Consider the following 23,346-nt stretch of genomic DNA (forward strand, 5'->3'; position numbering starts at 1 on the left):
TCACAAATATTGAATTAGTTGCTCGGCCCTTAGGTACGGGATATTAAGGAGTTTTAACACAAAATTAAGCAGTTTTATTCTCCAAAATATTATCGGGATTGACCCTTTAAGTAATTATCCGAATTCATTAGAAATTCTTTGGCTTTTAGTTCTGCCCCATGCTAACGTTTAGTATACTAAACATTTAATATCATGGATTTAGCTGTTCAAGTTATCAAAATTCATTGAAAATCAATATACTTGTTCATCTCAAGAACTTAAACTCTGTTTAACAATCGGATGATAACTTTGGTCTCTAGAGAATCCACAAGATTTTTCAAAGTGATCAAGGGCCATAACTCTGGTAGTTATTATTGGAAATCGTTGAAAATCACTGGGCTTCTTCGTATTATGTTAAACACTGTGTATAAATTTTCGGAAATCTGTGAAAATCAATAGGCTTCTAGGTCTCGTGACGTTAAACACTGTGTATCAGTCTAAAGTCAATCGGATATTAACTTTAGCCTCTAGAGCGTCCACAAGATATTTCAAAGTGATCCTGGGCCATAACTCTTATCATTATTTAAAGATACATTATGGGAGATTCGATAACGAGTTGGCAGTTCTCACAATAATAATTAAAAACTAGATAACGTAAAGGCAATTTGCTTAAAATTTCATTCAAATTGATCCACTATGAACTAAGCGAATGAAATTTCTGCCTAGCCTCGGTCATCATTACAAAAATCATTACGATAAACAGCATAGTCTCGATTATCCACTTAATCGTTTAATCGAGAAGGAAAGTTATGCAGTAAATCGGCTCACAATCCACTTAAGATCGCAGGCTAGCGATGCCATCTAAAGTTGATTATGGTCTGGATAGGTTAATTAATGTCTAATGAATAACATTTCAGGCCTAAAGAAAGACCTGCAATAAGCAGATTTAGCTCTTGCATAATGTATGTTTAAGCAGGCGGTTACTGAAATCAATTAAAAATCATGTGTCAACAAAATATTCAAATTCATACATAATAAAAAAAATAGGTGCACCTCGTTATTTATCATATTTAATTCCCATACGGTATTCGAATTTATGTCAGTAATATTCCTACAAAATTACACGTTGTCGTAATACAATAGAATGAAAGCGTGCTGACCCGTACCCGTTTTAAATTCCTCCAATATTACCATATTTCTGGTGTATAAAATAGATACATTTTTCAGTAGAAGTCCGGCACTCGTCCTATACTTCGTTTCGACTTACATATGGAAGTTAAAAAAAATGACATCCCCAAATTTATTTGGTAGTAACCGTCACTCTACCACAACAAGCGAGTGACATCTGTCTGAACCATCGTAAATTTTAAACAGATTTCTTTGATTGTGAACAAACTACTTAACTTTAGTTTTACCTGTGTGTTTGAAATCAACTCCTGTTCAATAAGATCCATTGCACAACTAAATATACAAACCAATAAAAAAGTTCTCTCTTGACAAATTTGAGTATTTACTTGTAATTTCGACTGCGAGAAACACAATAGTGCTTTCATCACGTGTTGGGCTAAACCAATGCAGCTGTTGCGGGGGTGGTTTAATTTTGACAGATAGTTTGACAATAACGAGTTGCAATGAAAACAAAGCGCGATCATTACGATCGTTTGAGTTTGGGCGACGAAAATATATAACTGAAGGCAATTACATAGGAGATTTATATTGAAACCATTGATCGTCAGTCTATCAAATTTTATTCACAATGAAAATATCACTGATTGCACGGATACTCGTAAAAATGAAGTCAATTATAAACTAAAAATCTCCTATCTTCTTTATGTTATAAATAATTTAACAAGGATCATGAAGCTCACCTCCGAAGTCTCCAAATGTATTGTTAACTTACTTGATAGCATTCTTTCGATCAAATAATAACCGCTTCAATAACATTTACAAGCGTGTTGCTTACATATATCATATTACAGATAATCATAGGTAATATTTAAGGCCGGTAAAATGAATGTAACTGTTTTTGTGCCGCATGTGCGTTCAGAAGGAAATTATCCCATCCGAGTCGCTAATCAAATAATAATTAAAACAAAATATTCCAAAAGGTAAAGTTAGAAAATTTGCAGAGATTTTACTAGAATGTAAAAAACGGTAACAAAATAAAAGAATACAGACAGTTATGTGTGTGAACGCCAATACTCAATTCTGAGCCGAGATTTGTAGCTTTTTCTTAAACCAAACTTGAATTGTCGTAAAAGTGCCGAAAACCGTTTCGATTTGCTATGCTGTCAACCTGTGATGGGATTTCGCCCGTATATTCCGGATATGTCCGACGCTATTTTCAAAACGTCCTAAATTGTCCGACCAGGAATATGTCCAATCGGACATCAAGACGTGGTGAATAATATTAAAATTCCAAAATTAATATAGTGTACTTAGTGTATAACTACCACTCAACCCGATTATCGTTGATAATACGCTGGATTGATTAGGTAATTAAGTGATCAACGTATTTATCGTCTTATACCGTCTATACACCTAATCTGCTTTGATTGACTGACTTAATCCTTTGTCGGACAATTCATCAATCTAATCTTAAACAGAAGTAATTGCTTCCCCTTTGTCGGATTATTCATCAATCCAATAAGAGTTATTATCATTTTAATCTACGTGTTTACCTTGTGGTTTCTCCATTGTCGTAGATTTTAATCCCATTGATGTGAGCCAACAATATGTATAAACTAATCATAGATGTCACATATTGTAAGAGTATATAACACCCCAAATCAATATATTATCCGTTAACTTGTAAATCAATATATCCGTTAATTTGTCTGCGATATCACTTCGGTGGAAGCGGACGTTAAATAAAACTATTTCACACACACACACACACACACACAAACACATGGTTATAAGACAATAATCGAAAACTAAAGTAGAAATCTCGCGAGACGCGTGAAATTACAAGAGATGTAAACGTGACAATTATCACGTTAACTTATAAATCAATATATCTGTTAATTTGTCTGCGATATCACTTCGGTGGAAGCGGACGTTAAATAAAGCTATTTTACACAAACACCCACACGTGGTTATAATACAATAATCGAAAACTAAAGTGTGAAACTACAAGAGATGATAATATTTTGAATGGGGTTTATGTTTAAAAAAACGAAATAAACAAGCTGAGAAATGTCGACAAATATTTCGATTGGAATAGTGTACATGTAAGTAGTTAATTGTTTTACACGATAGCGCGTGCGAGTGCTATTATTTATCAGATGATGTCAGTGGCTCGATATCATGGAGCGACGATCACTGCCCAAAAAATTTTGGGATGTCTTTCTTTTTTTTCTTTTTTTTACCTCCGTCCGTATAGAAGTCAAAACGTAGTATAAGATGAATGCCGGATTTCTGCTAAAAAATGTATTGAGTTATACCCCGTAAAAAGGTTAATTTTGGAGGTGATTTTGAACAAACTATGGGTCAACAGTGTAGTCGGCACGCTTCCATTCTATCGTATTACGACAACACGTAATTTTGTAGGAATATTATGACACAAATTTGAATACCGTACGGGAATTAAATATGAAAAATAACGAGGCGCACCTATTTTTTTTATTACGTACGAATTTGAATATTTTGTTGACACTTGATTTTTAATTGTGGTCCGAAACCACCTGCTTAAATAATAAAGAGTTATGCCCCTTTATTTTCTGTAAAAATGTCCGACATGAAAAATTTTGAAATTCCATCACTGCTGTCACCCCTTATACAAAATGATATCTCCCGAAGAGTGACATAATTAGCTTCCATATTAGTATTTTTCTATGTCAAAAATTTGTGGGATTTCAATTTTTCAAGAGAGAACTTTTTTATTCGTTTGGATAATTAGTTGTGCAATGGATTTTATTTAACGGGAGTTGATTTCAAACACACAGTTAAGTTTATAATAACCAAAGTTAAGTAGTTTGTTCATAATTGAAGAAATGCATTTAAAATTTACGATGGTTCAGACAGTAAGTAAATAATCGCTATCAACTCTAGCACGTGCAATCAAAAACAGTGCTTGCATTGTCTAGTATTTATCGGATATGTGTGTGTGTGTGTGTGTGTGTGTGTGTAATAGCTTTATTTAACTTCCACCAAAGGAATATAACAGACAAATTATCGGATACAATGTATATTGATTTGGGGTGTTATATACTATTAGGATATGTGACAAATATGACTAATTTCAACAAGATTAAAATGTCCTAAGATGGAGAAATCAAGGGTTAATCACGTAGATTAAGTTTATAATCACTCTTATTGGATTGATATATAGTCTGACAAAGAAGTATTGTCCGACAAAGGATTAAGTCAGCCAATCAAGGTAGGTGTATAGACGGTATAACATGATAAATACGTTGATCACTTAAATACATAATCAATCCAGCCTATTATCAACGATAATCGGGTTGAGTGGTAGTAAGTTATGTACTCAGTATACTATGTTAAATACGTTGATCACTTAAATACCTAATCAATCCAGCCTATTATCAACGATAATCGGGTTCAGTGGTAGTTAGTTATGCACTCAGTATACTATGTTAATTTTGGAATTTTGAATATTATTCACCATGTCTTGATGTCCGATTGGGCATATTCCTGGTCAGACAATTTAGGACTTTCGGAAAATAGTGTCTGACATGTCTGAATTATAGGGGCGAAATCCAATCACTGCTTCTTCGTCAAGGGGCATAACTCTGGCAGTAATAATCGTAAATCAGTGAAAATCAATAGGCTTCTTCGTCTCATGACCTTAAAGACTGTGTATAAATTTAAAGTCAATCGAATATTAACTTAGCCTCGAGAGCGTCCACAAGATTTTTCAAAGTGATCAAGGGGCATAACTCTGGCTGTAATTATGGGAAATCGGTGAAAATCAACAGGCTTCTTCGTCTTATGACCTTAAAGACTGTGTATAAATTTAAAGTCAATCGGATATTAACTTTAGCCTCTAAAGCATCCACAAGCAATTGTGAGAAACTTCCAATCAATAGAAAGAGGTAACACAAACCAATTACAGACGGTTTGATGGGATCAATTTTGACTAAGTGAAATTGATGCATTTGATACGCAGATAAGTTGATATACAATAATTAATAGAATACAATATAAAAAAAACAGCGTTCTTGAAAGAAAATAAGTTGAGAACTACTAATAACAATATTAAGGACAAAAGTTCATACCGATGTCAACCTTCTTTAAGAAAATTATGTAAATCATGTGTACAAATCAAGAAATAACCAGCAAATTCATGAAATCATTGAAGATTAGAGACTCTGTCAACTGTGCCAGTACTTATGTTGTTTATTGTTTAACATGTAAAACCTGTAGAATGCAATATGAAGGCCAAACCATTACTCTATTCAGCACTCGGATAAATAAGCCCAGAAGTAATATAAAGCTTAAAAAACGTGGTCATTTACCCCATTTTAATATACCTGGTCATAATTTCGTGTATACCATAGTACAAAAAATTCATGACAATGATAAGAAAAGATAGGTTGCCAGGCAACAAAACATACGCTCACAGCAGCTAAATCGTCCGAGCAGTTGTCACATATTTATTCTTTTGTAGGTAATTAGGGTAATTTAATGGAAAATTTCATACAGATGACATTATAATTTTCGTCGTTTGAGGGTTCACAAGGTTCTAAAAACTAAAAAAAGGGCCGTAACTCTGGAAGTAATCTACAGAAATTGTTCAAATTCGACAGGCTTTTTCGTTTTACAAACTCAAATAATGCATATAAATTTCATACAGATCCAATGATAACTTTTGTTGTTCAAACGTTCACAAAGTTCAACAAAGTAAATCAAGGACCATAACTCTAGACGTAATTGGACGGAAATCGCTGACATTCAATAGGCTTCTTCATTTCACTAATTTCAACAAAGTGAAACAAGGGCCATAACTCTAGATGTAATTAACGGAAATTGCTGAAATTTAATAGGCTTCTTTGTTTTACTAATTTAAATAATGCATATAAATTTCATACAGATCGGTTGATAAATTTTGTCGTTAGAGTGTTCACAAGGTGCAACAAAGTGAAACAAGGGCCATAACTCAAAAAACGGAAATTGCTGAAATTCAATAGGGTTCTTCATATTACTAATTTAAATGATGCATATCAATTTCAAACAGATCGGATGATAACTGTTGTCATTAGAGTGTTCACAAGATTCAACAAAGTGAAACAAGGGCCATAACTCTAGATGTAATTAACGGAAATTGCTGAAATTCAATAGGCCTCTTTGTTTTACTAATTTAAATGATGCATATAAATTTCATACAGATCGGATGATAACTTTTGGCATTAGAGCGTTCACAAGGTGCAACAATGTGAAACAAGGGCAATAACTCCAAACGAAATTAACAGAAATTGCTGAAATTCAATCTAATTTAAATGATGCATATCAATTTCATACAGATCGGTTGACAACTTTGGTCATTTGAGCGCTCACAATATTCAAAGATAGGTTGCCAGGCAACAAAACATACGCCCACAGCAGCTAAATCATCAGAGCGGTCGACAAAGGTTGTCGAATATTTATTCCTTTGTAGGTAATTGGGGGTCTTTACAAGACAGTTCCATACAAATCAGATTATAAATTTTGTCGTTTTGAGGGTTTACAAGGTTCTACAAACTGAAACAAGGGTCCCAACTCTGAAAGTAATCTACAGAAATTGTTGAAATTTGACAGGCTTTTTCGTTTTACTAATTTAAATAATGCATATAAATTTCATACATATCGGATGATAACTTTCATCAATCGAGCATTAACAAGGTTTAACAAAATGAAACAAGGACAATAACTCTAGAAGTAATTATTGTAAATTGCTGAAATTCAATAGGCTTTTTCATTTCACTAATTTAAATCATGCATATAAAGATCGGGTGAAACAAGGGCCATAACTCTAGACGTAATAAACGGAAATTGCTGAAATTCAATAGGCCTTTTCGTTTCACTAATCAAAATAATGCATATACTTTTCACAAAGATTCGGTGATAACTTTTGGTGATGGAGCGTTCACAAGTTCAATAAAGTGAAACATGGGCCATAACTCTAGACGTAATTAACGGAAATTGCTGAAATTCAATAGGCTTTTTCGTCTCACTAATTTAAATAATGCATATAATTTTCAAAAAGATCGAATGATAACTTTTGACGTTAGAGCGTTCACAAGGATCAATAAAGTGAAACAAGGGCCATAACTCTAGACGTAATTAACGAAAATTGCTGAAATTCAATAGGCTTTTTCGTTTCAGTAATCTAAATAATGCAAATAAATTTCAGAAAGATTGGATTATAACTTTTGACGTTGGAGCGTTCACAAGGATCAATAAAGTGAAACAAGGGCCATAACTCTAGACGTAATAAACGGAAATGGCTGACATTCAATAGGCTTCTTCATTTGAGTAATCTAAATAATGCATATAAATTTCAGAAAGATCGGATGATAACTTTTGGCGTTAGACTGTTCACAAGGTTCAATAAAGTGAAACAAGGGCCATAACTCTAGACATAATAAACAGAAATTATTGAAATTAAATAGGTTTCTTCATCTCACTAATGTAAACAACATATATCAATTTTAAAACAACTGGATGATAACTTTTGGCGTTAGAGCGTTCACAAGAAATTGTGGATGATGGACGGACGGACGGACAGACGGACAGACTGGGGCGACGGCAATATACGTCCACATTTCAATGTGGGTGTATAACAAAGTGAAACAAGGGCCATAACTCAAGATGTAATTAATGGAAATTGCTGAAATTCAATAGGCTTCTTTGTTTTACTAATTTAAATGATGCATATAAATTTCATACAGTTCGGTTGATAACTTTTGTCATTAGAGCGTTCACAAGGTGCAACAAAGTGAAACAAGGGTCATAACTCCAGAAGAAATTGACGGAAGTTATTGAAATTAAATAGGCTTCTTCATCTCACCAAAGCAAACAACATACATCAATTTCAAAACAATCAGATGATAAATGTAGTCTGTAGAGTGTTCACAAGAAATTGTGGACCATGGACGGACGAACGGACCGATGGACGGGGGCGACGGCAATATACGACCACATTTCCATGTGGGCGTATAAAAATTGAACATAGCAGAAAGTCTGTGGATTCATAAACTTGATCCATAAGCAATTGTGGACGCTGGACCACAGAAGGACCGACGGACGGGGGCGACGACAATATACGACTACATTTCAATGTGGGTGTATACAAACTAGAAACTGTGTAAAATTTGTGGCCTGTAGTTTGAAAATTGACTGAGTCAATTTTACACGGTTCCTAACATATTTTTTTTTCTAGATTTTTTCGAGGGGGGCAATTTCCCACCCTTGGTCCACTTGACATGGAATGACCCAAATAAGATTGTTTGATTCGTGCATGCATGCTGTCAGCCAATTGTTACTGTAAATTTTCCCGCAGTTAGATGCTTCAAAACCAATCATAAAACAGTTATTTGGGGCATATATCACATGTAAGCCGATACCGTTGACTAATGACAATTTTTGTCATTATATCATATAAGTGGTCAGTATTCTAAACTAATGTTTAGTATGTATAGAAAGTGGTTAAAAATTATACAGTTGTTATTAATTAGCAAGTGTGTAACTAGCTGTAAAAAATGGGACTATTTATTACACCCATGATAGTCCGGCAGACCTATGACTGAACCTGGAAATTGTATACAAAGTTTTTTTTATGATTGATTTTAGTAGCCTAGGGTGTCCTCGTTCAGAATCTGCCGGGTGAACCTTGGTCACCCTTGAGTGTTTTGAGAAATTCAAGATGGCGTCAAAGACAGCCGCCACATCAAATAATCCCCTATAGCTTCCATAGTATTTATTCTAGGATGATAATTTTGGTGTCTAACCATATCTTTAAAAAAAACCAAGGCTCCGTCCTTGGCCCCATTCTTTTCAGCCTATATACTAAACCGCTTGGGAATATTGTTAGAAAACATGGTTTATCTTGCCATTTATATGCTGATGACACCCAACTTTACATATATTTTTTAAACCGTCTCAAAGTTATTTTGATATTTCTAAACTCAATATACAAAATTGTATATCAGATATTAAAATGTGGATGTGCAACAACTTTTTAAAGCTCAATGATGATAAAACCGAGTATTTAATTATTGGATCTAACACAAATTGAAATAAATTAAGTGATACTCCTGTGCAAGTTGGTCATAATTATATAACTCCTTCTAAATCAGCCAGGAAAATTGGCGTAATTTTTGATTATCAGATGTCTATGGAATCGCACATTAACAGTATTTGTAAAACCGGTTATTTTAATCTCCGTAACATCAGTAAAATAAAAAAATATATTTCAATAGATGGAATGAAAACCTTAATTAACTCCCTTGTTACTTCTCGAATTGATAATTCTAACTCACTTTTATACAGCACTCCAGCTAAACATCTTGATAAGTTACAAAAACTACAGAATTCTGCAGCCCGTTTTATTTCAGGATCATCTTATCGAGATCATATTACACCTGTGCTTTATGAGATGCATTGGTTACCAATTGTTTTTAGAATAGAATATAAGATTTTATTTTTAACCTATAAGTGTTTAAATAATTTGATCCCTTCCTATTTATCCGATCTTATATACTTATATAAACCTAGTCGTCAATTAAGATCTTCTGCAGATTGTTACCTCCTTGTTGAGATAAAGCAAATCTTGTGTCTTTTGGAGATAAAGCCTTTCAACTGTGGAATAAACTTCCTTATATTATTCGCAGCAGTGTGTCCTTACCCGTCTTTAAGAGTCAACTTAAAACTTTTTTGTTTAAGAAAGCTTTTAACTAGCTCCTGATGATGTCTGTTGTTATATATTTTAGATCAAATCTATTTTATATTCTATATTTAACAGATTTTAACTTTTTGTCATTTCTATTTTTTATATCTTAGATCAAATTTATTTATATTTTCTATTTAACAGATCTTAACTTTTGTTATTTCTATTTTTTGTATTTTATCATATCTTTGTGTGTATCATATTGTAAAGCGCTTCTGAACACTGTTGTGGAAGTAGCGCTATAGAAGTGTATGTATAATAATATAATAATAATAATAATGATGACTTTGATCTATTAGAGAATAATTATTGAAACTCAAAATAAATACGTATAAAAAAGAAAGGAAATAGATCCAGTCAGAACAGTGATCACATATGCAGTTGTATCCAGCTTCTCACATGATTTTCTATAATAAGCGTGTGTGTGTTTTTTAATGGTTTAAAGAAAAGAATTTACATTTTAATATTCCACATCACACATTATACATGTAGACAGACAAACACAATTAAATTGTTTTGGTTCTTTTTTTGATCCATATGAATATCATAATATGTTTCTTTGACATGACAGAAAATTTGAGCAAATCGTCGAAATAGCTTCCAGTTGGTGAGGGGTGGGGGTGGGGCAAGGGCTTCTGGAGGGCATCGATGTACCCAGGGATCGAATTTGACGGACGCAAACACGCAAAATGCGTGTTGATTTTGTAGACTGCGCGTTACAAAATATGTCACACGAAAAAAAATTGTGTGTAACATTTTTTTCGCTTATTGCTACTGAATAACATGATTGCTTCTTTTACTCAAAATCAAGACCATAATTATGACAAAGATGGGTTGCCAGGCAACAAAACATATGCCCACAGCAGCTAAATCGTCCGAGTGGTCGTCAAGGGTTTTCGCATATTTATTCCTTTGTACATAATTGGGGGTCTTTACAAGACAGTTCCATACAGATCAGATTATAAATTTTGTCGTTTGAGGGTTTACAAGGTTCTACAAACTGAAAAAAGGGTCTCAACTCTGGAAGTAATCTACAGAAATTGTTGAAATTTGAAAGGCTTTTTCGTTTTACTAATTTAAATAATGCATATAAATTTCATACAGATCACATGATCACTTTTGTCATTCAAACGTTCACAATCGCCATAACTCTAGAAATTATTGATGGAAATTGCTGATATTCAATAGACCTGTTTCACAAATTTAAATGATGCATATAAATTTCATACATATCGGATGATAACTATCATCAATCGAGCATTATCAAGGTTAAACAAAGTGAAACAAGGGCAATAACTGTAGAAGTAATTAATGTTAATTGCTGAAATTCAATAGGCTTTTTCGTTTCACTAATTTAAATCATGCATATAAATTTCACAAAGATCGGGTGATAACTTTTTGCGTTAGAGCGTTCACAAGGATCAATAGAGTGAAACAAGGGCCATAACTCTAGACGTAATAAACAGAAATTATTGAAATTCAATAGGCTTCTTCGTTTCAGTAATCTAAATAATGCATATAAATTTCAGAAGGATCGGATAATAACTTTTGGCATTAGAGCTTGCACAAGGTTCAACAATGTGAAACAAGGACCATAACTCTAGACGTAATAAACGGAAATTATTGAAATTAAATAGGCTTCTTCATCTCACTAATGTTAACAACATATATCAATTTTAAAACAATTGGATGATAACTTTTGGCGTTAGAGCGTTCACAAGAAATTGTGGACGATGGACGGACGGACGGACGGACGGCAATATACGTCCACATTTCAATGTGGGCAGATAAAACCAGCGTTTTGTGACATCTTCGTCAGACATTCGGAATTCTTCAGTTTTTCCCCGAACTGATCGTTTTTATTGTGGTAAAAATCTTATATTTTATCGGCTAGGAGTTTACCCTATTCAATAAAAACAATACACACATATCATAATTGATCTCTTTTAGTGTTCGACTATCTGTCTTTTCATTATTATTGTTATATTCAGTCAAAAAAATTCCAACATCGGTCAAAAATATATGTTATTGGCGAATGGTTTTAATATTTGTGTCCGTGATAATTAATGGAAACTGAACTTTTTTTTAAAATTAGGATATTAGTGTCTATGGCATGAAAACGATAAGCAGTTTGTATTTGGAATTTACCGTATCGCAACAGGTCAGTACTAAAACTAACACTTATTACAGTATTTCAACATCGTGCAGCAAAATAGACCATCGACGGCAAAACTGAACGATGACCCACAACGAAACACATCGTAATATCTGAGCATCGCACTGGAAATTAGATGTTTGACAACAAAATTGAACACCTTGCGTAATTGGACACCTTGACTGATTTTAATCACGGCTCGGGAAATTGAACGGTCCAACTAATTATTGAACAGTCGTGCTAATTAGACGGGACGCTTATAATTCAATAAGTGTCGAGAAACTAAACACTAGTTAATTAGACGCTTGGTAATCAAAATTAAACAGTGAGATTGAAATTCGATAGAAGTACAAATTGAGCACTATTTGCCGAAATTCAACAATATTTATGAATAATTAGACACAGAGTAGAAATTAATGCTATTTACGCCAGATTAAACGGTACCAATGTTACAGTAATTATTTACATTTAAAAGATGATAAACTGAAAGTATTGACATTTCATAAAATATAGCGAGGTCACAATTTTTATCCGATTTTGTTGAAACTTGAAATGTAAGTTTATAACCCAAAGATCTGGGTTCCTTTCGATATTCGTGCATATAGTACCGTAACTTCCTGAATTATGGCCCCTGATTGTACGTAAAATTGCGTTTATAGCTTGTGGACCCTATCGAGGTCATAATTTTTATCCGATTTAAAAAAACGTATTTATATCACTGTTACATGATAAGGACAGCTGAGTTCGAATTTCGGGAAAATCGACCCAAAATTGAATGACAAAATGGCCGCCCTTCGTTCTCGAATAGTGTAAAAATATGGTATATCAAGGTTGTGGACCCTATAGAGGTCACAATTTTTATCCGATTTTTTTGAAACTCGAAATGTAAGTTTATAACCCAAAGATCTTGGTTCCTTTCGATATTCGCGCATATCGGAGAATAACTTCCTGAATTATGGCCCCTGATTGTACGAAAAATCATGTTTTTAGCTTGTGGACCCTATAGAGGTCATAATTTTTATCCGATTTAAAAAACAATATAATTATATCACCGTTACACCCTAAGGACGGCTGAGTTTGAATTTCGTGAAAATCAGCCCAAAATTGACAGACAAAATGGCCACCGTTCGTTCTCAAATAGCGTAAAAATATGGTATATCAAGGTTGTGGACCCTATAGAGGTCACAATTTTTATCCGATTTTGTTGAAACTTGAAATGTAAGTTTATAACACAAAGATCTCAGTTCCTTTCGATATTTGCGCATATCGAATTGTAATTTCCTAAATTATGGCCCTTGATTGTAGGAAAAATCACTCTCTTTTTAGCTTGTTCTCTATCCATCTCTCGAAAATGTGACCTCTATAGGGTCCACAAACTTGATATACCATATTTTTACGCTATTTGAGAACGAACGGCGGTCATTTTGTCTGTCAATTTTAGGCCGATTTTCACGAAATTCGAATTCAGCTGTCCTTAGGGTGTAACGGTGATATAATAATACGTTTTTTTAAATCGGATAAAAATTATGACCTCTAAAGGGTCCACAAGCTAAAAACGCAATTTTTCTTACAATCAGGGGCCATAATTCAGGAAGTTACGGTCCAATATGCGCGAATATCGAAAGGAACAGAGATCTTTGGATTATAAACTTACATTTCAAGTTTCATCAAAAATAGGATTAAAATTGTGACCTCTATAGGGTCCACAAACTTGATATACCTTATTTTTACGCTATTTGAGAACGAACGGTGGCCATTTTCTCTGTCAGTTTTGGGCCAATTTTCACGAAATTCGAAGTCAGCCGTCCTTAGGGTTTAACGGTGATATAATAATATGTTTTTTTTAAATCAGATAAAAATTATGACCTCTATAGAATCCACAAGCTAAAAAGGTGATTTTTCGTACAATCAGGGGCCATAATTCAGGAAGTTACGGTTCGATATGAGCGAATATCGAAAGGAACCGATTTGGGTTATAAACTTACATTTCAAGTTTCAACAAAATCGGATAAAAATTGTGACCTCTATAGTGTCCACAACCTTGATATACCATATTTTTTACGCTATTTGAGACCAAACGGTGGCCATTTTGTCTGTCAATTTCGGGCCGATTTTCACGAAATTCAAACTCAGCCTTCCTTAGGGTGTAACGGTGATATAATAATACGTTTTTTTAAATCGGATAAAAATTATGACCTCTATTGGGTCCACAAGATAAAAACGTGATTTTTCTTACAATCAGGGGCCATAATTCAAAATTGGATAAGAATTGTGACCTGTAGAGAGTCCACAAACAATTGTGGACGGACAGACAGACGTCCGGATGGACAGGGGCGACGGTATAATACCTCCACATGAAAATGTGGGCGTATAAAAACTGTATTATTATATCACCGTTACACCATAAGGACGTCTGAGTTCGAATTTCATGAAAATCAGCCTAAAATTGACAGACAAAATGGTCGCCGTTCGTTCTCAAATAGCGTAAAATATGGTATATCAATGTTGTGGACCCTAAAAACGTGATTTTTCGTACAATCAAGGGCCATAATTCAGGAAGTTACGTTCCGATATGTGCGAATATCGAAAAGAACTGAGATCTTTGGGTTATAAACTTACATTTCAAGTTTCAACAAAATCGGATAACCAGCGGCTGCCAGGCAGGATACGCCCACATTTTCGAGAGATTGATAGAGAACAAGCTAAAAAGAAAGCGATTTTTCGTACAATCAAGGGCCATAATTCAGGAAGTTACGGTCCGATATGCGCGAATATCGAAAGGAACCGAGATCTTTTGGTGATAAACCTACATTTCAAGTTTCAACAAAATCGGATAAGAATTGTGACCTCTATAGGGTCCACAACCTTGATATACAATATTTTTACGGTATTTGAGAACGAACGGCGGCCATTTTGTCTGTCAGTTTTGGGCCGATTTTCACGAAATTCAAACTCAGCTGTTCTTAGGGTTTAACGGTGATATAATAATACGTTTTTTTAAATCAGATAAAAATTATGACCTCTATAGGGTCCACAAGCTAAAAACGTGATTTTTCGTACAATCAGGGGCCATAATTCAGGAAGTTACTGTCCGATATGCTCGAATATCGAAAGGAACCGAGATCTTTGGGTTATAAACTTACATTTCAAGTTTCAACAAAATCGGATAAAAATTGTGACCTCTATAGGGTCCACAAGCTAAAAACGTGACTTTTCGTACAAACAGGGCCAGGGGCCATAATCCATGAAGTTTCGATCCGATACATGCCAATATCGAAAGCAGCCGAGATCTTTTGGAGATAAACCTATATTTCAAGTTTCGTCAAAATTGGATAAGAATTGTGACCTGTAGAGAGTCCACAAACAATTGTGGACGGACAGGGGCGACGGCATAATATGTCCACATGAAAATGTGGGCATATAAAAATGACTTCGCACCTGTATATGACACTATTCTATTATTAACCATGCGCAGAGGACAGCTGATTGCAACCCCGGAATTCCTTTCTCATATCACAACTAATTTACTCCAAAAATCATATATCTTTTAAATACTCTTTTGACCAAATTGTTTTCTATTGTCAAATTGTCCAGTAAATTATACACAAACTCTATTTTTGGATATTGTTCTGAATTTTTTCAATGTTTAAATTTTCATTCAATACAAAATGGGGAACATCAAATTGTTACGGTGCAGGCTTTGTGCCAAACTTAGTGTCAATAATTATCAGGGGATCAAAGTTAAACTTCAGTTTTTCTTTCGGTGACTTCTGAAATTTGACTTTTTTTTATTTATTCTTATAAATATTGAAACATGTATCTTTATTTTCTAAGTATTAATGGTCAATAAATGGCTTCATCTGTGGTCAAAGTATAAAATACATAAATGGCTGCTCTATTTTGAAGAGTCTTTTTTGCAGGAGTAATATTCAGCTGTTGTAATTTTAGAAGAGATTTTTATAGCTTATCTATGTTTTTCAAACATAAAGCACTGCTTTACATGCACGCCAATGTGTACACGAGATCTCAGTTATCATCAAATCCAAATGACCATGTTGTCCCTTGCCAGCCCCTCTTGTCCTGCACCACTGACAAGGGGGGGGCCATGCTGAACTTTCTTGGCAAAACACCAGACTCAAAAACAGGATCTCCAGGTTAGCGAGCCTCATCTTACTCAGTTAGCCACTGCGGCTCCCTAGTCAGTTGGTAATACAGCTTTGATACAGATATAAACACATAAAACCTATCGATAATGAGATGATAATGTTTTAAGTATTCCATTTGTTCTACAATGTTTAAATACTTACTACAAGAAGAGGCCATTCAACAGCTGATATGTATCCATATTTACTCTCAAAAGAGACAGTTACTGAAATTATTATTATTATCATTATTATGAACTTTACAAAATGTGGTACAGAAAATGAAATTTACAAATAAAATAAATAGACTAAAATACAAATAAGACATACATATAAACATTGAAATCAAATTAAAATCTTATAAATTTCACTAATGCATAAACTATCATTACTAATCGACAAGAAATAAATGCATAAATCACATGCGATTGCAAAGCAAGATACGCCCACATTTTGCAAGAGATGGACACATGGTTAGATGCACAGTGTGTAGAACTGATCCTTGGGTATTTACTAACTGGGTTCTTTGTGAGTGTATCCTCATATCGCATAGAATACGTTAATTGTGGTTAGTATGTAAAAATAAGACGAGTCATTAAACAAATGGTACTGGACATGTGTTTATCAGTAGTTGAACCAATGTCAACGATTGTTCTTTCCTTGTTATGGACAGCGCTCTTGCAAATTGATGCCTGAAACACGTTGGAGGGTATAGGCATCCCAAACGGGAAATGTATCATCATTATCCCCAATTAAACCATGTAGTCTTACTCCAAAGAATGATGCATGTGTACAGAAGGTAAAAAGATGTCATCACCAAGCTATTGTGTGGCGTTGACTGGAAGATCGTAATCCGCCGGAACTTAAACAGGAACTATATTGCTGGGTTACGACAACATTATAACCTGTCACCGTGCTCCAGAGTCTGTCATGTGGCTCATCAGATATGGATGCAAGAGTGACAGCTCATGTAGTACATGTGCTTGTAGCTGCACTAGGGATGGCTTAGATTATATAGTACTTTGCGCTTGTGCTGTCACAGGTTGCAGCCAGAAACACGACTAGGATTAATTTTTGGGGTGGGTTCAAAGTTCAAGGTCTACCAATCAGAAAACACCGGTCAATATCTCAAAAACTATCAATGTTAGACCCTATAAATGAATTCCTATTATCAAGATATAGGAAGTCTATATTTCCGAGTCGAATAAAGCAGTCTGTACTAATGGACTTAAATGCCAGTGCCTGGGCAATGTTCCACCATAGAAAAAACAACCCATGGGGTTTTCCCAAAATGACAGGGGTAATGTGTTGACGAAAAATTTAACTGAATTTTATTTTATTTTTAAAAAAATTAAAGGAGCATTAGGCAAGTTTATAGTAAGGGAGCTACGAAAGATATTTGTGGGGGCTTTGGACACATGCTACTTACTTCGGAGGTCTAGGGTCGTTTGAATTCACCAATGGATTCTCCACATCTACAGTTAATTTGGTAGACACAGCCTTTTGGAAAGGTATAGGCTTTGCGAGGTTTGACTTTCCATTAGCATTTACTAACTCCTTAGTTGTTGCGCCTTTGGGGGTTGTGGTTTCTATGCCTGCTTCTGTTTTAATTACCTTCTAAATTGATTGGGGGTGTATGACGTTTTTGGTTTATCAAGTTTTGATAGGTTGGATAATGTGGCTTTGGTGAACTTGTTTACCATATGTTCTGAATAGTCGTTGTGTTCGATAAAGACGTCTTTTAGGTGTTGTACTACGGGTTGAGGGGTCACAAATGGTTTTGACTCTTTTAGTAAACGTGGTCGATGTGTGTTGGTTTTCTGAGGTGGTGGTGACATTGGAGTTATCTCTTCTTACCATTACATTAAAAACTTGGAGGCTGCTGTTGGTTTTATTATCCATTGTGAACTTCATTCTTGAATGTTAGTTGTTCAAGTGATTCAGGGGGATGACAGTATCATTTACTTTTGTAACATGATGAAGGTGTGATCCATCTTTCTGAACCAGAAAATAGGTTGAACTTTATATTATATATTAACTTTAGCCTCTAGAGCGTCCACAAGATTTTTCAGAGTGATCAAGGGACATAATTCTGGCAGTAATTATCGGAAATCGCTGAAAATCCATAGGCTTCTTCGACTCATGACCTTAAACACTGTGTATAAATTTAAAGTCAATCGGATATTAACTTTAGCCTCTAAAGCGTCCACAAGATTTTTTAAAGTGATCAAGGGCCATAACTCTGGCAGTAATTATTGGAAATCGCTGAAAATCAATAGACTTCTTCATCTCATGACCTTAAACACTGTGTATAAATTTAAAGTCAATCGGATATTAACTTTAGCCTCTAGAGCATTCACAAGATTTTTCAAAGTGTTCAAGGGCCATAACTCTGGATCGTAAATCGCTGGAAATCAATCGGCTTCTTCATCTCATGGCCTTAAACACTGTGTATAAATTTAAAGTCAATCAAATATTAACTTTGGCCTCTAGAGCGTCCAATAGATTTTTTGAAAAGTTCAAGGGCCATAACTCTGGCAGTAATTATCGGAAATCGCTGAAAATCAATAGGCTACTTCGTCTCATGACCTTAAACACTTTGTATAAAATTTAAAGTAAATCGGATATTTACTTTAGCCTCTAGAGCATCCACAAGATTTTTCAAAGTGATCAAGGGTCATAACTCTGGCAAAAATTATCGGAAATCGCTGAAAATGAATAGGCTTCTATAGGTTGAGGGGTCACAAATGGTTTTGACTCTTTTAGTAAAAGTGGTCGATGTGTGTTGGTTTTCTGAGGTGGTGGTGACATTGGAGTTATCTCTTCTTACCATTACATTAAGAAATAACTCTGGCAAAAATTATCGGGAGGACGGGAGCGACAACAATATACGACCACATTTCAATGTGGGTGTATAAAAATGGATGAAAATAACAAATAATGACTTTGGAATTTGTAACTTTTGAAAATATGAAGCAAATATACCATTCAGCACTGCGCAGCTATAGGGTAAACAACTCAACATGAGAAATCACAAAGTCTCACAGAGATACCTGAATATATACACTACAACCATCAAGACTTCAAATTTTGAAAACTATCTTTGTTTTAGCACACCACAGCCATATAATTAAACTTTTTTTTAAAATATCCTCCATTTTTTTCAAGGGACTACTTTCATGATGTATAGAAATTGTGACCTCCATAGGATCCACAACCTTGATATACCATATTCTTAAGCTATTTGAGAACGAAGGGCGGCCATTTTGTCTGTCAGTTTTGGGCCGATTTTCACGAAATTCGAACTCAGCCGTCCTTATGGTGTAACGGTGATATAATAATATGTTTTTTTTAAATCGGATAAAAATTATGACCTCTATAGGGTCCACAAGCTAAAAACACGATTTTTCACACAATCAGGGACTGTAATTCAGGAAGTTACGGTCCAATTTGCGCGAATATCGAAAGGAACCGAGATCTTTGGGTTATAAACTTACATTTCAAGTTTCAACAAAATCGGATAAAAATTGTGACCTCTATAGGGTCCACAAGCTAAAAACATGATTTTTCGTACAAACAGGGGCCATAATCCATGAAGTTTCGATCCGATACATGCGAATATCGAAAGCAGCCGAGATCTTTTGAAGATAAATCTATATTTCAAGTTTCGTCAAAATCGGATAAGAATTGTGACCTGTAGAGTGTCCACAAACAAATTGTGGACGGATGTCCGGACGGACAGGGGCGACGGCATAATACGTCCACATGAAAATGTGGGCGTATAAAAAATTGCCCCTTGAATTTTTTCAAAATCCTATTTTTGCTTGTACATTTGATATCAATCAGCAAAATTTTGCTTGTGTTTTTCAAATTAAGTTCTATCCCTGGATGTACGTACACTTGACAGTCTACAGTGCTTTTTCCCCCGGAAAATAGGGTTTGCACCTGAGGAGGGGAACTATGAAAATAATGGGAAATTTCAATTATGAGGCTGAATTTGTGTTATTGGCGTATTATGATATTTTGATATGAACATCATAAAAATTTGAAGGAAGGAATACGAATTCATTCGTGGGTGCCTAACCAATCTTACTTGCCATTATGGGCGCCCCACTAATTATGGAATGGGCGCATATGATCTCGTCGTGGGTGGCCCCTTCTGGGCACGTTGGTAGTTGGCTTCATATTACGTCCAATGGAAGGGGCGCCTTTGGCGCCTATTGGGGGCATCAATTTTTTCCAAGTTAAACATATATGTCCAAAATCATGCTTTGTATTTAATGTAAAGGCCAATGTCCATGCTGTTGAGAAGGTGTAGAATTTGGTATAAAATTTAATATATTATCAAAAATGACTTCGCACCTGTACATGACTCTATTCTATTATTAACCTTGCACAGAGGACAGCTGATTGCACCCCCGGAATTCCTTTCTCATATCACAACTAATTTACTCCAAAAATCATATATCTATAAAATACTCTTTTGACCAAATTTTTTCTATTGTCAAATTGTCCAGTGAATTATACACAAACTCTATTTTTGGATATTGTTATGAATTTTTTCAATGTTTAAATTTTCATTCAATACAAAATGGGGAACATCAAATTGTTACGGTGCAGGCTTTGTGCCAAACATAGTGTCGAAAATTATCAGGGGATCAAAGTTAAACTTCAAAGCACTTACTTAAAATTGGAGTGCCGTAGTAAAGTTTTCGGGTAGCATTTTATGTATATATTCACAAAAGCTTTCAAAAAAAAAAATATCTGTCATTAGAAATAAAGTACTAAAGAATGATGAATGAAAATGAAGTTATTTGATGAAGAAAAAAAAATCTCCTGGATTCTCCTGTTATTTCATTGCTGGTCTACTGTTTTTTCATACCTTGGGGTTGACACATCTGCTAATGTCTACCCACATGAATTTGTAATCTGCATCTACCAAGGCCATTAAGGTCAAGGTAAAGTGACAACATCTTGTTGCATAGTAGTCTCAACACCAACAAGGCTGAAGATATTTTTTCCCAACACAAAATAGTGGCCCTTGGATAAAAACGTTCAAAATAAACTCTTTTACTCACAATACACTATTTCACTGAAAATACCCCTTTAATTCGTACATCCGCGTGTTATCACATAAACAAAAATTTCAGTTTCATCACTTTCTTGCCCAATCGCGGTTACAAAACGATAAAACTTGGGAACAGCTATTATCTGTCTATACTCTGATCTATGTAATACAGTAGTCGAGTCTTAGATTTTTGAGTTGCTTTCCTATTTCCTTGTAGTGTGATTTTTTTTAATTTAAACAACTGGGAATGCGATTAATTCATAACAAAATACAAATGAGGTGTCATTTACGGGATTTGATCAATCTGATTAAAATACAAATCTATATTTCGTTTCCTTTTTTATAAGCCCACATTTTCATATGGACGTATATTGTCGTCGCCCCTGTCCGTCCGGACATCCGTCCGTCTGTCCACAATTGTTTGTGGACACTCTACAGGTCACAATTCTTATCCGATTTTGACGAAACTTGAAATATAGATTTATCTTCAAAAGATCTCGGCTGCTTTCGATATTCGCATGTATTGGATCGAAACTTCATGGATTATGGCCCCTGTTTGTACGAAAAATCACGTTTTTAGCTTGTGGACCCTATAGAGGCAGTGACCGCCCTAGACATTCGCCAATTCGTCAATGGCGACAATTATTTTTATTGGCGAATAAAGTGATGATACTGGCGAAAAATTTGGCGAATGAATTTTAGAGAGTGTTATTTCGTAAATCTGCTAATATTAAACTTGAAATCGTCTCGTTAAACGCTTCTTTCGATCGACTCGATGGAGTGTCTATTTTTAGTACATTAATTACTCTAGTCTCAATCTTACAAGTCGCAAATCAGTCAATGTTACAATATTACGCATTAAAACGACCGAAAGATCGAGTCTGGAGACTATAAAACACAGTTACGCCCCTTTTGTGTGGCACTGCGTTGTTTACATTCGCTTCACTACAAGTTTTCTTTACTTACGCAGCAAATAAATAAAACGCACATTAATGACAACTAATACTAGTAAACCCAAAATAAGGATAGATTCCTTTTTCCTTCCTACGACTACTGTTAGTCCAGAATCTACTTCCGTGAGTGAGCGTGTCATCTCGGACGCAAGTCCTTCGTTGGCTTCATCAACATGTGGACAAAAATTAGACCTTTAACCGAGACCGTCGAGCTAACCCTCAATGACCTCATGCTTATAAAAATGGATGGACCGGACATAAATTTCAAATCAGCGGTGTCTTAAAAAGAATCGTCGTGTCTTTTCTGTTATGACGATGAAGTAAATTAAATCATGTGACTGTGAAGTACGTCCTATAAACATTTTTTTGTTATCTGCATTCATTCTCTCAATAATGTGAACTTTTGCATGAACAAGGAGATAAAATAATATTCTTGTGTACTATATATAGAGGATATTTGTCGTTTTAGAGTGAATAACATATTTTATTTCATCGAGAAGCAAGAAAACTTATATTTTCACGAATGCGTAGCATGAGTGAAAACATGAACGTTTTCTTGCTTAGAGATGAAATAAAATATGTTATTCACGACAAAACGACAAATGTTCTATTTATTTTATGATTTTACAATCATTTTAGGTAAAAACAACTAGCCAGTGGAATAACACTTTTATTTCACTGATAAAACGCGATATTCCACTACTGATCATAAAATAAAAGTGCATATTAAACATTTATTTTGTCCGCGATATCACCTCGGTGGAAGCGGACGTAAAATACAACAAACACACACACACATTTATTTTCATTTTTAATTAACAAACATATGAATAAAAATGATATAAAATATTTGGCTAAAACTTTCTGAATTGGCTAATAAAATTTTGAATTGGCTAAAAATTTGGCTAAAGGTTTTAAGAGTCTAGGGCGGTCACTGTAGAGGTCACAATTTTTATCTGATTTTGTTGAAACTTGAAATGTAAGTTTATAACCCAAAGATCTCGGTTCCTTTCGATATCGCGCATATTGGACCATAACTTCCTGAATTATGGCACTTGATTGTACAAAAAATCACGTTTTTAGCTTGTGGGCCCTATAGAGGTCATAATTTTTATCCGATTTAAAAAAACGTATCATTGTATCACCGTTACACCCTAAGG

General features: G+C 34.6%; 1 protein-coding gene across 5 annotated transcripts in view; it reads right to left on the bottom strand.

Annotated features, from left to right (window-relative positions):
• Nucleotides 1-23,346, bottom strand: part of LOC126820261 (transmembrane protein 87A) — a 444,177-nt gene that overhangs the window by 300,939 nt on the left and 119,892 nt on the right. For all 5 annotated transcript variants that reach the window (XM_056100811.1, XM_056100809.1, XM_056100810.1 and 2 more), the window contains exon 8: nt 16,331-16,392. In XM_056100811.1, coding sequence (XP_055956786.1) covers nt 16,331-16,392 — 62 coding nt within the window. The remainder of the gene's footprint in view (nt 1-16,330; nt 16,393-23,346) is intronic.

Source organism: Patella vulgata, chromosome 5 (assembly GCF_932274485.2).
Source record: "Patella vulgata chromosome 5, xgPatVulg1.2, whole genome shotgun sequence".
NCBI lineage: Eukaryota > Metazoa > Mollusca > Gastropoda > Patellidae > Patella > Patella vulgata.